Source organism: Haemorhous mexicanus, chromosome 25 (assembly GCF_027477595.1).
Source record: "Haemorhous mexicanus isolate bHaeMex1 chromosome 25, bHaeMex1.pri, whole genome shotgun sequence".
In the NCBI taxonomy this organism is placed as follows: Eukaryota; Metazoa; Chordata; class Aves; order Passeriformes; family Fringillidae; genus Haemorhous; species Haemorhous mexicanus.
Window position 1 is genome coordinate 6,137,849 of NC_082365.1, and position 18,494 is coordinate 6,156,342.

At 45.2% G+C, this 18,494-nt stretch overlaps 1 protein-coding gene across 9 annotated transcripts in view; it reads right to left on the bottom strand.

Annotated features, from left to right (window-relative positions):
• The window catches only part of PPP1R12B (protein phosphatase 1 regulatory subunit 12B), a 133,909-nt gene that overhangs the window by 72,841 nt on the left and 42,574 nt on the right, over window positions 1–18,494 (bottom strand). For 8 of the 9 annotated variants that reach the window (XR_009489445.1, XM_059867896.1, XM_059867900.1 and 5 more), the window contains 8 exons: window positions 17,499–17,643; window positions 15,100–15,174; window positions 12,297–12,376; window positions 11,589–11,728; window positions 6,445–6,554; window positions 3,206–3,403; window positions 2,332–2,414; window positions 85–210 (listed from right to left, as the gene is read on the bottom strand). Coding sequence is in view for 8 of the 9 variants with exons in the window: in XM_059867896.1 (XP_059723879.1) it covers window positions 85–210; window positions 2,332–2,414; window positions 3,206–3,403; window positions 6,445–6,554; window positions 11,589–11,728; window positions 12,297–12,376; window positions 15,100–15,174; window positions 17,499–17,643 (957 nt within the window). In the remaining variant the exon portion in view is untranslated. Of the gene's footprint in view, window positions 1–84; window positions 211–2,331; window positions 2,415–3,205; window positions 3,404–6,444; window positions 6,555–11,588; window positions 11,729–12,296; window positions 12,377–15,099; window positions 15,175–17,498; window positions 17,644–18,494 lie in introns of those variants that run through there. The other variant, XM_059867904.1, reaches the window with a different exon arrangement.

Below are 18,494 nucleotides of genomic sequence, written 5' to 3' on the forward strand. Positions count from 1 at the left end.
AACAAGCAGGAGGCTGAGGTGTGGGAGGCATGTTAAGAGTGGTTCTGACTGCTGAGAACCCATGGAAGACAGGCCTGAACATACCTTTTCAAGTAGGTGGATACGTAGGTCGTGGGTGCACCAGAGCGGGGAGCTTCGTTTCCCTTTGGCTCGTCCCTCCAGGGCTGCTGGCTGTAGGAGCCACTCCTCACCAGGTTCACAGCAGATTCCCTACAGCAGCACAGAGCACAGGCTTGGCTTAGAAAAACCTCTGGAGTCTGCTTTTGGTTCCTTCACAGTTTCACAACACAGATCCTTCCCTTACACCTACGTGCTTCATTGTTCAGGTGACACAGCTCAGAGAAACACCTGCTCTGGCCTTAACATCAGCTCCTGCTCTTGCCAGCTCACTCAAGAACCACAGATGATGTAATGTTTTGCATAAAGAGGAACAAGATCCTTTTTAGTCAGAAAACTTGCAAATGAAATTCAAATTGTCCATAAAAGTAATTTAACATATTAAATAGTGTCATTTAATATTCTAACTGATGTCTGTATCAATCAGCAAGCTATAAATGGGCAGATATTGGAACTGCAGAGCAGCTTTTATTCTTCAAGGTATCCAGGCAAAGACAAAAGCAACTCAGCACAGCAAAGCCTTTCACAAAATCATTAGGCTTGGAGAAGTCCTCTAAGATCACTGAGTCCAACAATTAACCCAGCACTACCAGGTCAACCACAAAATCAGGAAGCAAAAAACAACAAACAAAATATTTACGGTATCTAAAGCTACTTGACAAGTTATCAAGAAATTCCTAGTAGTACTCTTTACCCTGGTTATCTGAAAACAGGGCTCTTTCCCTAATGCTAATGCACACTCTGGCAGGGCATCCTGCTCTCTGCTGGTGCTGGACAGGACCTGGAGCTTGCAATGTAGCACTAATCCATTCCCCCATCAGCATGCATTAATTTCTCATTTCCAGCTGTCATGCCTAGACTGATGGTCTCTCAAGACATCTGTGGGTTCCAGAAAGAAAAACCCAAATGTTTTGAAAGGAAAGAATATTGGGAAAAAATCTGTACTACACAGCATGCCTGAGCACCATCTGTTCCTGAAGGCCAGTACTACTCGGCCAGTCCCAACTCCACCCAGAAAAGGACAGAGCTCCTACAGCGGGATGTGCCACTCGATAGCAACCTCTGCCAAACCTTCTTGAGCTGATCAACAGACACAAATTGCCTGTGAAACTCTGGATCTCAGAGACTGCCTGAGAGGGAACAAGAGCACAGTGGAGAGGTTCCAGCAAAAGATCAGCAAAAATTCTCAAGCTGTGCTGAAATTCTCTCAGGGTGTCATCTGCCGCAGCTCCTGCCCAGCAATTACAGTTCACAGCCACTGCTCTGCATGTGCCTTTCCTCCTCTGTTGGGGAAGTAGCTGGAATTGAGGCTAAGGTCAAATTTTACTCCTTCTAGTACAAACTGAATCATAGAATGGCCAGGGTTGGAAGGGACCTTAAAGCTCATCCTGTTCTACTACCTGCCCAGGCAAGGACACCATCCACTTGCCCAGGTTGCCCCAAGCCCCATCCAACCTGGCCTTGGACACTTAAAGGCTTGGGGCACCCATAGCTGCTCTGAGTAACCTGAGCCAGGGCCTGGCCACCCTCACAGTCAAGAATTCCTTCTCATTATCCCATCTAACCCTGCCCTCTGGCAGTGGGAAGCCACTTCCCTGTGTTCTGTCACTCTAGGACCTTGTCCAAAGTTCCTCTCCAGCTCTCTGGGAGCCACTTAAGGCACTGGAAGGCCCCTGAAGAAGCTGCTAGTAGAGACCAGCTCCTCAAATACATCTGGAATTCCTGGACATACACACACCATTTACACCATGGTTAGGACCAGGGGCATTTACACACACTGACTGTAAAAATAGCCATGCAATGAAACAGTTCCTACATGGCAGAGTTCACAAGCTCGAGTGAATCTCAAGTGACAGAGATGTGAACGAAGGGACTGAAGGTGACTGCTGAGCAAGTGACATACGAGTGCAGGTGGCAGCTACAAAATGAGGCACTTGCATATTAAAAGGAAAAAGGATCCATAAATCTGGTTGCCTGGATGGAGCCTGTACCTGTGTGAGTACAGGGGTGGAGGAACCAGTCTGCTGATTCCTGCTCACCTAAATGAAAACCAACATACCAGAACTTTTATAGACAGAGCTGGCTCTTGATGTTGTGAATTCCTGTGTACTTGAGACTGCTGAGAAAATATACAGAGCATGACTACAGAAAAATTATATTCCAGAAGTACTATTGACAGGATGGAAACTGAGCATTAACTTCAGCCAGTCTCACCTGTTTTCTTTTTCTTCTGTATCACTCGTACTGCTCAGTCTTCTGGGGACTATGGTGGCAAGATAACTCTTGTTGTCTCTGTCCTGGTGAAGCAAAAGAGGAACTTCAGTTACACATCTCTTACTCTTCCAGCACGTTCAATGGTAAATAAATTCATGTTCAAATTTCTTCAACTAAGAAAGCATCCTCCTACCAGCTGGTTTAAAGCAACTTCTTGCTTCTCTTATGTTGCTTAAACATACCCCAGCACAGAAATATCAGCTCTGAAAGGGATTTCCTGATGACCATGGTAGTGAATAAAAGCATCTTCTAACTTAGAGAATTCTGTGATTTGTCAATCACAGAATCAGGGAACTGGTTTGGGTTGGAAGGGATCTTTAGTCCACTAGACCAGAACTCCATCCCAGGTGGCCCTGAACACCTCCAGGGATGAGGCATCTACCCATGGGCAGAGAAGTTACAGTTACTGACTACGTTGGGTGGGATTTAGAAATACAGAGGTAGATAGAGGTAGATAGAGGAGGAATCTATATAAATGATGGAGAAGGAGAATTTCCACTGCAGGTATGTGCTGTTGTCTGGATTGGACATTTTCTGGTAAAGAACAGGCTGTGCCAGACTGACAGCCCCTGTTCAGCAGCAGCCCGGTCCCAACTGTCTTTCCTACTCAGGAATTAGGCCAAAGGGGCACCAAACTCCAGTTCTGGAGAAACAACTGACAGGAGAAAAATATTTTTCAAAAGAAAAAGAAGGTAGGAATGAAAGAGACCCTTGTTTGTTATGGATACAAACCCCAGCAATAACTCAAAGGGAAAGGGGTTTACACCTGTGGGGTAATGTGGATACACTGAAAAATACTTGCTGAAAGCCAAACCTTTTCCTTGTTGTCCAACAGTGCAGAAATCCGAGGGCTGGACGAGGAGCGATAGATGGGAGAAGTTTTATCCCTCTGTGCCTCACGAGTGGCAGAGACTTCACTCAGCATGTTGTGGCTGCCAGTCTTCCTCAGGCCCAGCCGCCACGACGAAGGCGACTCATCCTTCTGCTCATCTGCCTTGCTGAGCCAACTGAACTGTGGAGGAGAAAATGAACATTTGGAAAAAGGAAAATCACTGCAAGGCATACTCTAAGTTCAGAAAGTGTTACAAAAAGCTCCAGTTTTTGCTGGGCTAGACTTGTAAGGTAGAATGACTTATTTCCTGCTTCTCTTTAATTACAGGACAGAGCTCAAGGTGAACTCACAGGGATGCAAACTGCTGTAGTGTCTCATCCCCAAGGACAGAGGATGAAAGGAATCTTCTGCCACTGTGCAGGTCTTTGCCTACACAATGCCCTCCTCCAGCTTTGAGGAAAGAATACAAGGAACAATAAAGCTTTTATTATCACCAATTTAGGAAAGGGTAATTATTCAGTGAAGGCAGAATACCAAAACCAAATACTCAGGTGTTATGACTAGCAGCAAATAAACCCTCACACCAGTGGAGTCCAGAAGAAGCCATTGAGATTACCAGGGAGCTGTAGCCAACAACACTGTAAAGGAAGAAACTGAGGGAATCTGGATTGTTCAGCATGGAAAAGAGAAGGCAAAGACACAATTTAGTTGCTCTGCTACCTGGGGGTGGGATTACAGAGGACATGGAACCAGACTTCTCTACAGTCGGCAGTGAAAGGAGGAGAACAGACAAGTTTCCAATTGGGAAATCCCAGCTGACATGGAGACATGAGTCCTGGCAGGATGGAAGCTGCACTGGGACAGAGAGTAAGGGAGTAGAGCATCTCCATCCTCAGAGACCTTTTAATACTCAGCTGAGCTCAGGTAGGACAAAGCAACATGACATGAGCTTAATCCTGCTTTGAGCAGGACGTTGGACTTCAGCCTCGCTAAGGTCCCTTCCATGGGCAGGTAACTGTGCATAGCATAGAATGGGCCTCTGTGCTTTTTCTTACATGAGGCACTTCTGACCTGAATGTATTAGTCCTTAAATGTACAACTGCTTCAATGTACAACTTTAGCTACAGTGATCAACTCTTTCAAAAGGCTGCACACTGCCACTCAAGAATGGAGCCTGAGCATCACAAGAGATACTTGTACAGGGCTAAGCACCAAGTTGTACAGGAAATAAAGCAAACAAATTATTAGGAATTTTGGGAAAAGTACAGAATACAAAACACACAACCACTGTGGCTCTGAGTTACTGCAGTGTCCAATCACACCTTTGGTACCACACACAGCTCAGGTCCAGCAATCAGCAGCAGTTGAGAAGAAGGGAAGAGTTCAGGGAAAGGCAGCAAGAATGAGTAGAGCAAGAGAGGTTTTGCATGAGGAGACAGTCAGTAGTCTCCAGGCTGAGATACGACCAAGGTACATGAAACCCTCAGTGGCACACAGAAGGATGAGTAAGGAACAATTATTCCTTGGTCCTTCCCATAAAAGAATGAGGGACAGTAAACAAACCCAGTTTGTTTGTGTGTCGTTGGTTAATGGGACAGGGAGCTTTGCAGAGTTTTTAACTAAGCTCAAGGACTCTTTTTACCACTGGACATTAGAGGATGCCAGTCAAAATGTGACTGCATAAAGGAAAAGTCCAACAGGGGCTACTGAAGACAAAAATACACCAGGTTCAGTGAGTCCCTGAAATGCCAATTGCTGGACTGTGGGAGGGAATTCCTGCAAGACTGTGCTCTCTAGTAGCTTCTAATGGTCACTGCTGGGCAGGACACTGGGCAGACAAGGCTTTTGATCAAAGCTGATTTAAGCATTATTATACCATATTCTATGTGACACAAACCATCTGACACTATTCAGAATAAATAGAGCTACTGGAGAGCTCTGCCCTCAGACTCACTGAAGACCGCCAAGCTGAAATTATCTCTCCAGTATTTGAGCAATGTTTTCAGCTCGTGTCATTTCAATATAGATGCAAAGAGTTAATCTGTACTCCACCATTTCTAGCACTGCCAGTCTACTGAGCAACACAGCTCTAACATTTTCATGTAGTTTTGATGCTTTCCTCAGAGAATGCTCAAAACCACAGCAAAAGCTGCCATCTCTAAATTCTGAACAACACAGGAACAGCACATACTAATAACTCCCCTAATAGAGGGCAACACAATCTAAAGCCCAGTCTGTCAAAAAGAAAAATCAAACAGGTAAGAGAAGGTAAAGAAGCTGATCTTAAGTGACTGAGGTCAAATCAATAATTTCTCCCCTCACAGGCCAGCTTCTACACCCTAGCATCCTTATTCTGTGTTCAACAGCTCAAAGGATTGAGAGACCAAACATCTGCAGCTGGGAAAAGGTTAACTGAAGTACTCACACTTCCCAGCATCCTTCTACCTCTAACAGTTCCCCTGCTAAGCCAGCCTGAGCTGAACAATGCCCAGAGGAGCTCTGTTTCATTTGATCTTGGTTATGCTCTGTTACATGTGAAAAATAAAAAATTGTGACTAAGCAAGAAACACTTCCCTCTGACAAGCACTGAGTGCTTCAGCCCTGGGCCAGGTTTCTGTGTTGTTTTTCTCCACAGTCTGGTGCAAAATGAAAGCAGCAGCACACAACAGGAGTCCTGTGCAGAGCTGAGACTCCTGGTGCCTCTAGCTGAGTGATCTGAGAGCTGGAGGATTCACATAAGATTTCAGTGACCACTTCAACTTTCAAAGCTTATAGCCCAGCTAGCCAGCCACATGCAAACTACCCTCTGCTTGCTGGGCAGTAACATCACACCACTGGCTCAACCGGCTCTGGCAAGCCAGAGGCACTTTAAATGATGGTGCTGAACTCACCACTGGCACACAAGCAGAAATCAGGTCTGGTGACAGATCTGCTGAGAAGACATTGGCACCAGCCCCCTCAGAAATGACAGCACACAGAGCATGTGCTGTAGGCTGGCTTCCTTCACCACAATTGCCTTTGGAGGGTCAGAGATTCAAGAGGAACCGTATTGTCCCTACACTGCTGTTAACACACATCTTTATCAGAATTTCATACTACCAGGCTTTTCTAAATTCAAGTCTTAAAGTCCTCTGAAGACTGGTTTCAGAGCATCCATCTCCCAGTAACACCTTCTGCTTCTGAGCGCTCTTGGAGTCCCCATTGATTGCACATTCACTTACTCTTCTGGCAGATGCAGTGAAGGAGTTGGGCTCGGGTGCTGGCATTTGCTCAGTGATGCTGGGCCTGGATTCACAGCTCGAGTGGTTGGCAAAGGGCTCTTCCTTTCTCTCTACAATTTTAAACAAGAAGAGAAACCAAATGTTTCAGTATTGCACTTCTGAGGCCCCTCTTTACACAGAGTGTGGTCTGCACTCCAGTTCAGTGCTGTGTGACCTCCTTGGAAGACAGAGATGTCAGCGCCTTCTGCACTGTCAGTGTCAGGGCTTTCTGCAAGGAGCTCCCCACATCCTAAAGAACAGGATGGACACATTTGCAGGCAAAGCTTTTGTACTTTATCCTCACAGACAAGCAAAATCTTTGCAGAAAGCACCATAAAGAGGACACACAGGTTTTTTGTTTTTCACAATTTTGTTTCCTGTCTGGGAATTTCTTCCCTGGTAAATCTTGGGACGAAAAGGGGCACGTGCTGTTCCTCCTTCCTGTACTACAAGTGTGGTACAGGCCACAGCCCTGAGTGCCCAGTGCTGGGTTTCACTGCACAGTTCTCTGCACTCGCTTGTGCTGCTGGGCAGAATTTCTGGTCTTCTGCAGCAAAATCCATTTTTTTACAGGAAACCAGGACTGCTGCCCAACAAAACCCCTTACCTGGGCTCCAAGCAAGCTAAGCAACCCTTGTCTAAGCTCACAGCTGGCTCCCTGCTTGTTACATAAGAGCAGCTGTCCAGTATCACCTTGATTTTCTGTATCTATGCACATGCTTGACAGAAGAACATTCAGCAGACATTACCAGGGGGAGAGTAAGCAGGAAGTGTGACTCAGGCAGTAGGTTCACTTGACAGAAGAGCACAGGCTGGAGACAGACTATTCATCATAAACCCAGGCACATGGAACCTGCCTCAGAAATGACGTACCTACACCCACCAATCAAAGCTTTCCTTATAGCTATGAGTGCTCACACAGTCATGGCTTGGAAAAAATAAAGCAATTTTAAGCATAAGCACCCAAACAGTCCTAGCAAATAACCTATGTGCAGGGAATAAAAATCTGCTGTTACACATTTGGAGTTGTTTGGGATGGAGCATCTGGGAGGATGGCACCTTGGAGTGTGAAGATCAATCTTTCTGTAACAAATATCCTCAGTCCTAAAAAAATAAGGATTCAAAGGACACAAAAACCAGAAAAGAGCAAGCCAAGAGAAACATTTTAAAATAACAGGAAGTTACCAGGACTGACAGAGCCTGAACTAAAGAGACAAAGACAGAATAACGGAATCTCCTGAGTTGAAAGGGACACACAAGGATCATCCAGTCCAACCCCTGCCCTGCACAGACACCCCAGCAATCCCACCCTGGGCATCCCTGGCAGCACTGTCCAAACCCTCTGGAGCTCTGGCAGCCTCGGGGCCGTGCCCATTCCCTGGGGAGCCTGGGCAGTGCCAGCACCCTCTGGGGAAGAACCTTTCCTGATACCCAGCCTGGCCCACCCCTGGCCCAGCTCCCGCTGTTTCTGTGGGTCTGCAGAAGAATGGATTCCCAGCCACTTTCCCCTCTCTCTGAAGCAGTAATTTCAGTTCTGGAGCAGAGCTTTCACCCAGCCCTAGGGAAGGGCCAATGGATCCCTCATTCTTCCCTGCAGGCCCTGCCTGCCACACTGGGCATCCAAGTCCATGGAAATGCCCATTTGCTGCCAGCTGCTCTCTGTTGTGACTGAGGCTGTAACACACAGAGCACTGCAGGAAGAGAAGGTGGCAGCAGCACTCCAGGCTGGGCTGGATGGGCGCCTGGAGAGCTGGGAGCCTGTTCTGGAAGTTTATAGCACACAGGACAGGTTTTAAGGTCAAGCCTAATTAGAAGGGCACAGGCTAAAGTGGTGATGACTGGATGGGAAGGACTAACTGTGAGCAATGTGACTGGGACATTCTGGGACATCTTCTGTCACTGCAGAAGAGGGACAAGCAGAGGGACTCTGTGCTAGCAGGGCTGGCTTTAGGCAGGATCCCACATTTTATTCTACCAAAATTTCAGTAATAAACATTATGAATTCCAGACAAGATAAACTGGAGAGGATTAGTTCAATCTCCTCAAAATAAATTTTGTAAGAGTAAAAATTTAGGTTTCTAATTCCTTTTCTGTAAGGGTTTTTGTTTGATTGCTTTCTAAACAAAACAACATTAAAAGCTTCCTTGGCCTGCTTTAATTCCCAGTAATTACATATTGTAATAGTTCCCAGCACAGATAATCACCACAGAATTTTACGCTGATCTTTCTCTTGTTTACAAGAGGTCAGTGCTAAATTAATTGTCTTCAAAATGAATGAAGTGACATGAATGCTCTTAGTTTCCTTCGTCTGAAGAACAAAAATTTCTTACAGATTATAAGAAACATACTACTCTGAAGTCTTCCAACAATTTCACTACTTCCCTCATCCAATTTCTTCCTCTCACAGTCTCTGCAAATTCAACAAATTAATTGCAACCTGAGACTCTTCAAAACACACCTCAAAATAAACTCGTGTGTTACACTCCAGCTTCTACATGTCCTGCTTTATGCTCAGCTACCAAAGGGGCTGGAATTTTTAAGCTTAAAAAGACCACTCAGAATTTTTTTTTTCATCTTGACTTTGAACACTTTAGAACAACAGTCATAATCTTTGCGTCCAGCACTGCTCAGAATGATAAAGGTATGGGAATATTTCAGAAAATGAAGAGAAATAAGGGAATAATATTCATGTGTTCATGCTCACATGAACACATGAATATTATTCCTGTACAATGCATGTAAAATGGTGACCAGATAAACACAGAACCACAGAATCCCAGACTGGTTTGAACCAAAAGGAACCTTGAAGCCCATCTCATTCCACCCACTGCCATGGGCAGGGACACTTTCATCTATCCCAGGCTCCAATCTGGCCTTGGCCACTTCCTGGGATGCAGGAGCAGCCACAGCTTCTCTGGGCAACCTGTGCCAGGGCCTCCTCACCCTCACAGGGAGGATTTTGTTCCTATTATCCTATCTAAACCTACACTCTGTCAGTCTGAAGCCATTCCCCTTTGTCCTGTCACTCCAGGCCCTGGTAAGCAGTCTCTCTTCATTTTCTTTGCAGGCTCCCTTCAGGTCCTGGGAGGTCACAATGAGGTCACCCCAAACTTCTCTTCTCCAGGCTGAGGAATCCCAGTTCTCCCAGAATTTCCTCACAGCAGAGCAGCTCCATCCCTCTGATTCCCCTGGTGCCCCCTCTGGGCTCACTCCAGCAGCTCCGGGTCCTTCCTGTGCTGGGCCCCAGGGCTGGGGCAGCTCTGCAGGAGGGCTCTCACCTGAGTGGGGCACAGGGCAGAAATCCCCCCCTGCCCTGCTGCCCCCCTGGGGGATCAGCCCAGAAACACCACTGTCTGTCCTTGAAATCAGTAATACTGTGACATTTATTATTTTTAGGACCAAAATGAAAAATCCTACTTCTCTTTGGAGGCCTCCTATAATGTGGGCTGATGCTGTTACCTTCCAGAACCTTGCTTTAAAAAGAGTACCAAGGATGTGACCCTCCACTCACATCTGCAGCAAGTGAGAGCTGTGTCTCCATCCAGCTGAGCAAGTCCACACTCATTTTACCAGAGATTTCAGAAGTTTACAAGGTGAGATTTCAATTCTGATGGAAATTTCTCAAAGGACCCAATAATCTTCCCAGGAAAGGAGAGTACAGGTAACAAAGCCTGCAGCTAAATCACTACCTGAATTCTTGTTGTCTCCCATTTCTATTAGCTTCAGTGGTTTAACATACACTCCTATAATGTGCTTTGTTTGGTGAATTAATGCAATAAAAAGACCTGTACTGGCTTTAAAGAAAATTTAATGCTGAGTGCTGTAGACCTTTCCTTGCTGAAGGATCTTGGGCTGTTCCTGACTCAGTTAAACCCCACACAGCTCCAGGTCTTAGAGGTGTGCAAATATTTGAGTTGTTTTGGTCAAACTGCCACCATGTTTACAATGACTACAAACGCTGACACCCAGCTAGGTAGGTATAATTTATATTTATATAAATATGTATATAATCAGGGTAAGCCCCTGATTTATGGAGAAAATATATGTGACCTGTAGTGCGTGTCTCTTTCTACCACTGTAATGTCCACTAGACTTGCTTGATTTAAAAGCCCCAAGATCATTTCCCTGTGTTCCTGCCATGCCCACCCAGCTGGTGCAGCAGTAGCTGTGCAGAGCCCAGCCAGGATTTCCCACCCTCTCACCCTGCCCCAACAGCATTAACTGAGAACAATCCTAACACAGTAACAATTTCACTGGCACAGAAGCACGACAAAACTTTAAACCACACTTCTACTCAGGACCTATTTCTTAGTATATTGGATATAGACTAAGTAAGCTGATGTCTGAAGTAGTTTAAAAGTAGTTTAACCATTAAACACATTATAGTCCAAGATCCATCTTTGTTTGCAGAATATTAAGTACAAATAAGTCTTGGCTTACTGTACAATTAAGTATCTGTATTTAAACTTTCTGTGCTGCACATATACACTTTTGAAATTAATTAAGGTAGCTACAGAAATTATGGAAAAGGAATGGGAGTAAGATGCCAGCAATATACTGTAATGTAAATGCTACTGTGACTCTGTGTACTTAATCCTTATTTTCCACTACCTTTTGCAATCATTATTCATCACAGCCTAGAAAACAGAAGTTCCTCACCTCTATAATCAGTCAGAACAGCTTCAGTCCTTCATTTTAGACTGATCCAAACACAAGAGGCTACTGCCTTCCTACATCTACACCTGCTTCCTACCAACCTGAAGGATTCTTCTTGAACAGGGCCAACAAGAAAAACACCCTGTTTGAGAACAAGCTATGGACAATGTGTTATTTTCAATACATGTGAGCTGGAAGTAGGAATTAAAATAGGATCTGAAGGATTTTTTAAAAATAATTATGCTGACCTGCGAGTAAGGATTTGAATCAGCTTTTTTAGCACAGCAGCTCCAGGTTTCTCCAAATTCTGTACATATACAGTGGAAGTAAAACTTTCAACATGTCCTTAACAACTAATTATATAATTAGTTAACAATAATAACAACAACAACATTAATAATGGTAATAGCTAGGCCATTTATTAAATCCAAGGCTCTACTAAGTCTTACCTGACTCCTTTTCAGTGTCTGATTCTGAAACTTCATCTTCAGCTTCTTCCTCTTCAGAACTAGAACTGCTCGAGTCCTTGTTCTCTTCCTCAGTTTCCATGGACTTCAACGTGTCTTCCTCATAAAGAATCTTCTCTTTGCTGCAAAATAGGAAATTTTTAGGACTAGGCAAGCAAGCTGTACTTCTCAGAAAGACACAGACATTATTTACTACATACAGAACAAGCAAAGGATAAAATCCATCTACAGACTGAACACTCCAGCACTTCCATCATGGCAAATTTGCCATGGATTCCACTGCCAGTCTCACATTTTCTGATTTTGCAAACATTTTTCCATCCACAAAATTGTGAACTCTTGTTTTCTAGTGCCACACAACACAGCAGCTGGGCTGTAGGGCTTTGTGCAACAAAAAGGTGCAGTTCTCAGCCCAAAGATCTGATTGATCCTCAGCCAGAGCAGGAGCTGGAGAACCAAACACCAGCCCAAACCCTTGATCCACCACTCACTGGTTAAGAAACAACACAAACTGTATTTGACACAACTAAAACTGGATTTGAGAGTACTCAGATTAAAAAAAAAACATGCATGAAATAAACAGCAGTGAATTGTTTTTGACCCAGCTGAGGCCAGCTGGCTGTGAGAGATGAAGCTGCTCTCCCATTACTTTCTGGGCAGTTTCTTTTCAACTAAGAGGGAGAGACTTACTTGGTGAAGAGTCTGTTTTGAGGCTTCCCATTCATGTCAGCTTCAATCAGCTTATTCCTTGTCTCCTTCTCACTTCGCAGCTGTTCAAAAGTCCAGGAAGATGGGAGAGAGGGAATGAGGACAGCCATTAACCAGCCCTGTCAGCAGAACCCAGTGAGCACCCAGCATGAGGTCAGCCCAGCCCTGTTAGACCAAACCAGTGCAGATTTGTATAAGATGCCACTGGGACAGCAGCACATCTGCAGTGGCACTGTGAGCCTTGGGCTGGAGCTCCACCAGGGCACAGCACCCAGCATGTCCTTGGAATGCAGCTGCCATTTAACAAAAACTCCAAAGGCACCTGCAGCTGTCCCTGCCAAGACCAGGGATGAACCTTTACTGCTCCCCAGAGAGGTTGTGGGCTCCCCCTCCCTGTAAGTGTCCAAAACAGGCTGGATGGGGCTTGGAGCACCCTGGGATAGTGGGAGGTGTCCCTGCCCATGGCAGAGAGTGGAATGGGATGAGCTTTAAGGTTGCTTCCAGCTCAAACCATTCTGGGATTCTGCTGGAGGTCTGTCCATGTGTGTGTGCCCATGAAATCAGAATAGATTCAGCTAAAAATGTGCTGCCTTTGTGGCTGTAATTTACTTGCTGCCAGAGGAAAGCATTCAAGTCTTCCCTGTACAGGCAACCAGGGAACTCCTGTGAGGATGGGTCACTTCTTAAATCTCTCAAATGCACAAAGCGATTGCATGGGAATACATGGGATCACACAGAAATTGAAAGATTTTGTCTAGAGAGCAGCAATATTAATTTTACCACCATCACTGGACAAAATGGTACCCAAAAATTGTTTTAGTACCTTCCAGAAGCACAGAAAGAGCTGAGACAGAAGTAGGGATGGCAGTTAGGGGCTCAATTTAAGGCTGACTCTGCTGTGTCATGGCTCACCAGGTTATTCTTTTTCTTTTGACAGCAGTTGACACCAGGCAAAGGAAGTAAAAGCACTGTAAATTCTCAATCACAGAATCCCAGAACTATTTGGGTTGGAAAGGACCTTAAAGCTCATTCAGCCCCAGCCCCTGCCATGGGCAGGGACACGTTCCACTATCCCAGTGGCTCCAAGTGCCATCCAACCTGTCCTTGGACACTTCTAGGGATGGGGCAGCCACAGCTGCTCTGGGCACCCTGTGAAGTGTGAAAAGCTGCATGGATTTTAGTGAAGAGCAAAAATCTGTGGCACAACATTGTTAAACTGACCAAACTGCTGGAGCACAGCAAAGGGAAGTGCGGGAAACAGCCTGCTCCATTCACAGATAATTCAGTAACTGGGAAGAACAATCCATACCCAAACCAAATTAATTGCTTCCAGCATACAAAAATCCCCCCTGCTTTCCAATAATGGAAGCAAATACTTCAGCAAGGGTGGAACAGTGCTCTGCCTTAGACTGAAAAACATATCTGATTTGAAAGTCATTTTGGAAGAGAAATAACGACAGGGAACTGCCTGCTTTATCCTTAACAAATACAAGTCTTCTGGTTTTAAGTGATAGAAGTAGAACATGATAAACACATGATAAATTGGCTTTTCCACTAAAAAAATATATCTACTGAAGAAAAAGTGTAATAAAATCTGGATTCTTCTGCCCAGTTCTACACTGACTGATTAAATGGAGAAGGTCTTTCTATAGTGCTTCTATATAGAGAACAGGGGGATTGTAGACCCTGCAAAGCAGCCCTAAAAATAGGTGAGCAGTCACCCAAAAAATTCTTCTTTTTCTTTTTCTTTTTCTTTTCTTTTAACAAGTGCAGTTATCTCCAAAATCCTGGGTAGTGAGAGAGAGGGGAATCCAAAATACAACCCTGATACTATTTATCAACACCTCATTTAGGGAGAAGTTGATTAATTTTTAAGAAGTTCCTGTGAATACTAAAGCTGCTATTTGAGGATGGCAGCAGCTGTGTTGTGATCAGAGCTGGAGTTCTAACCACCCACACTGTCAGTTCCTGAAAATCTGTTCCTAGGGTTTATCAGCAGTGCTCCCATTCTGTCTGTTTCTGAACCCAATATTTTAAGTGATACTTACAGATTTTTAATTATTTTTGAAAGAAGGTTAGCTTGTGTTTTAGAAGCACCCAAATGAGATAACTGAGTAGACCAGATGAAATAGGGAAAAATTCAATCCAAACCCAACTTTCTGGCTTGACAACTGCCCTTACTTTGAACAAGACATATTTTGCTTTCCTTTTTTTATGCCAACTTTCGGCTTATAATCTCTTCCAATCCCTTCCACTGCATTATGAAATGACAATTTAATATAATTTTGAAACCAGCCATTTTTTCAGTCCAGAATTCCCTTAAGTTTATAATTTCTTCTTCCTCAATCCAAAGCCTCCCTGCTGTAAGAAAGACAGACATGGTAACAGATCTCTTTCTCAACATTGACAGTGTATTTCCTGGATGCAAACGCAAAGCTGACTTGGGTAATCACTCATTAGGAACAGGGCACTTTGATACTAGAGAACCTGCCAGCCAACAAAGCAACTGCAGGATATTAACAATTACAAAGATGAACACAAATTCCTTACCAGTTCCCATAATTCTGCATGCCATCACACTACTGGCCTCCTTGCTGCTGTCATCCAGTTATCTAGATTTCTAGCTATTAAAAATATTCCTGTGATTAAAGATTGCAAATGAGTAACTAAAGAAAATAGCTAGGCCTCAGCTTCCTGCATCTGTTGGCACCATATGTCTTGGAGAACACCTGTGTGTGAAAAGGTAATTGGAGAGGTAATTGGAAAATGATCTCCAGAAACTCACCACAGACTGTTTCTTCTGCAACATTTCTAAATGCTCCACAAGTCCCTCGTCAGCAACGTCAAAGGGCGTCTGGCCCTGGTGCAGAGAGAAGACAAGAGGATATCTGAGATGGCCCAGTGGTAATATTCCAAAAAGTCCTATTTCCCAGTGCATACGCTCCACATCCTCCCTCCCCAAGTGGTGAGTGACATTGTTTCACTCCAGAGCAAGGAAACCCATGTTTGTGGAAACAGTGATCATGGAATAACAGAATCATTTTGGCTGGAAAAGACCTCTAGGATCATGTTTATGTTCAGTGAGCAGCTTTTACCAGGGCAGTGCAGCTCCCTGGTTGCTGCTACTCAAATCCAACAGCCAGGACTATGCCTGAGTTTCCAAGTTTCCAAAAAGGACACTCTTGTACTGAGAGGGAATATGATCAATCTCTCCTTACATTGGATCTCAGGAAAGGTTCTTCCCTCAGAGGGTGCTGGCACTGCCCAGGCTCCCCAGGGAATGGGCACAGCCCTGAGGCTGCCAGAGCTCCAGGAGTGTTTGGACAGTGCTGCCAGGGATGCCCAGGGTGGAGTTGGTGGGGGGTCTGTGCAGGGCAGGGGTTGGACTGGATGGTCCTTGTGTGTCCCTTCCAGCTCAGGAGATTCCTGATTCTGTGTCATTTTATCATCATGTATTTAAACATTCTTAAAGGCTGTCAGCAAGCCAAAAAATGTATAATCCATTTCCACATCCATGGGCATTTATAAACTAAAACAAACCAGAAAAAATACTCTAGTGCATAAACCAAGAAATTGGCTACATTTTCACCAAACTAAAGCTCTAAATGCCATTAACAACCTGAAACCCAATGGCTACAGGTCAAAAAATAGAAGGCAGCCTTGTCCATCTGACCCAACAAGGAGATGATTCTGGGCTGGAAGGAGCAGGTAACATAGTAAATACACCTGTGGCTGTTTCAAGCATGGCATGATACAAGACCCCATACACATCCTGAACACTGATCAGGAAAAGCACCTGATGGCACTTAAACAGAAAAGATTTCCCACAGTTTGGGTGCCAAAAAGCTCACCAGGCTGAAAGGGCTCCTCATGGGGCATTTGAGTTCCAGCAGTTTCCAGCACAGCTGGATGCACTTGAACACACAGGGCTCTCTCTTAACACATCCTCCTGCCTGCCTTCATCCCCTGGTGCTCCTCCAAGCACATTCAGCCTTCCCTCCTCCCCCAGAGGCAGCCATGGCACACCCGGTCCAGTGGGAAGCAGCTCACAGACCAGTGTGGACATCCCAGCAGGGATGGAACACCAAGAGCAGCCCTGGACAAGCTCTTGAAAATCCAAGGGCTCTTCAAGGAAAAACCTGCAACTATTTGAAAGGAAATGGTTTTGCTCCTTTTCTTCCATCCTATTTTTCTTTGCTCATCTCTCACAAATCTTCAATTTCCTTTTTTATTACCAATACATAGAAGAGGGAGGATTTAAAACTGCCAGTTTCTCATGGGTTCACTTGTTTTCAGTGCCTTATACCTTAATATTATACTATTTTGCACTCCAAGACTGTTTCTTTGCTGCCATTTGATTTCTCAGAGTTACACTAACTCAGGATGGCACAGATCAGCTCCCATCTCTTCTTACAAGCTCAGTGCTAAAGTTTAATAAGGTCACATCTCCCATAATAATTGAAATCTTTTCTGTCTTCTGCCAGTCAAGATTCTTCATTTACTGATTTATTTAAATAATCCAATGCACAGGCAAGGACTGCTATGACTTTGTCATGTAGATGGATCATGATATTGGATCTCTTATGAGACCCCACCTGGATCTCTGTGTCCAGCTCTGGAGCTCCCATCTCAGGGCAGACATGAACCTGCTGGAAAGAATCAAGAGGGGCCCACTAAATTGACCACAGGGCTGGAGCCCCTGCTCTGCTCTGAAGCCAGGCTGGGAGAGCTGGGGGTGTTCACCTGGAGAGAAGAAGGCTCCAGGGAGACCTCAGTGCCCCTTCCAATACCTCAAGGGGCTCCAGGAGAGCTGGGAAGGGACTTTGGACAAGGGCCTGGAGGGACAGGACAAGGGGGAATGGCTTCCCACTACCAGACGGCAGAGTTAGATAGAATATTGGAAAGGAAATTTTGGCTGTGAGAGTGGTGAGTCCTGGCACAGGGTGCCCAGAGAAGCTGTGCCTGCTCAATCCCTGCAGGTGTCCAAAGGCAGGCTGCACAGGACTTGGAGCAACCTGGGCTAGTGGAAGGTGTCCCTGTCCATGACAGGGGGTGGAATGAGATGAGCTTTAAGTTTCCTCTGAATACAAACTAGTCTGGGGTTCTATGATTCCATGGTCAAGCAGAAGGCAATAGTCACTATTAATGTGGCTATAGAATACCCTGCATTAGTTGTGTACTGACCAGCTTGTTCCTGATGTCCATGTCACACAGAGCCTCAGCCAGGATGGAACATGCTTCCTTCACTCCCCAGTGAGCAGCAGCATGGAGTGGAGTCCAGCCATCATTGTCCTGGACGTTCAGATTAAACCCAGCCTGGATCAGGAGCCTGAGAAAAGCAGCAGGATTGATCTCTGCCCATCAGGAATGACTTCCTGACAGAGCAGTTTCCCCTGTTAGGCACCAAGTGGGCAGCCTGGCTCCATAACAGTCAGGAGCTTCTGGACTTGTTTATTAACCAAAGCAAAATCCCACCTGATGTGCTCAAAACTGTAATGGAAAGGGCAATGAACAAAAAATTACTTCAATGTAAAACCTACTGGAACATGTCAAACTGATAAGGTTCCCTTTCAGCATGTCCTGAACTGGGAGAACATCTTGACTTCTCATCTGGCATTGGTGACCCGGTCTGAACTCCTGCTCCAGCAGAGGAGAGAGTCTGGACTGGCCCCTTTGTATCCCTGTGCCAGGGAGCCAAGCACTGCACCTGCCAGGAGAGATGTGGGAACTGGAGCTTGAGCTTGGTTCTCTGAGAGCACAAAGCCACAGTGGGGGGTGGTCCTCAACCAGACCATCAGGACTGCAGGAAAGCACCAGTGACAGTGACAGAGGTAAAATCTGTATGTTAAACAACACCAAATGTATTTTTTGAGCGTAGCCCTTGGACAGTTCAAGCAAATCTTCCACAAGTGAATTTGCCTGGGAATCTCCTTTCCTTACCCTCACTGCTGTGCCCCTTCCACCCTCCCTTCTCCATCAGAGGAGAACACTGGTGTTTCACAGCACCTGGAGCTTGAATATTTAACACCAAAGCAAACACAAAAGATTTGGGACAGTCTGGAGCTCCAGAGCCATGTATGTGCACACTGATGTGGCAGTAATCAGGCAAGAGCCCTGAACAGCTCCTGTATCAAAGTATTCTCCAAATTGCATAAATAGTGAAAAACATCCCAGGGGAAT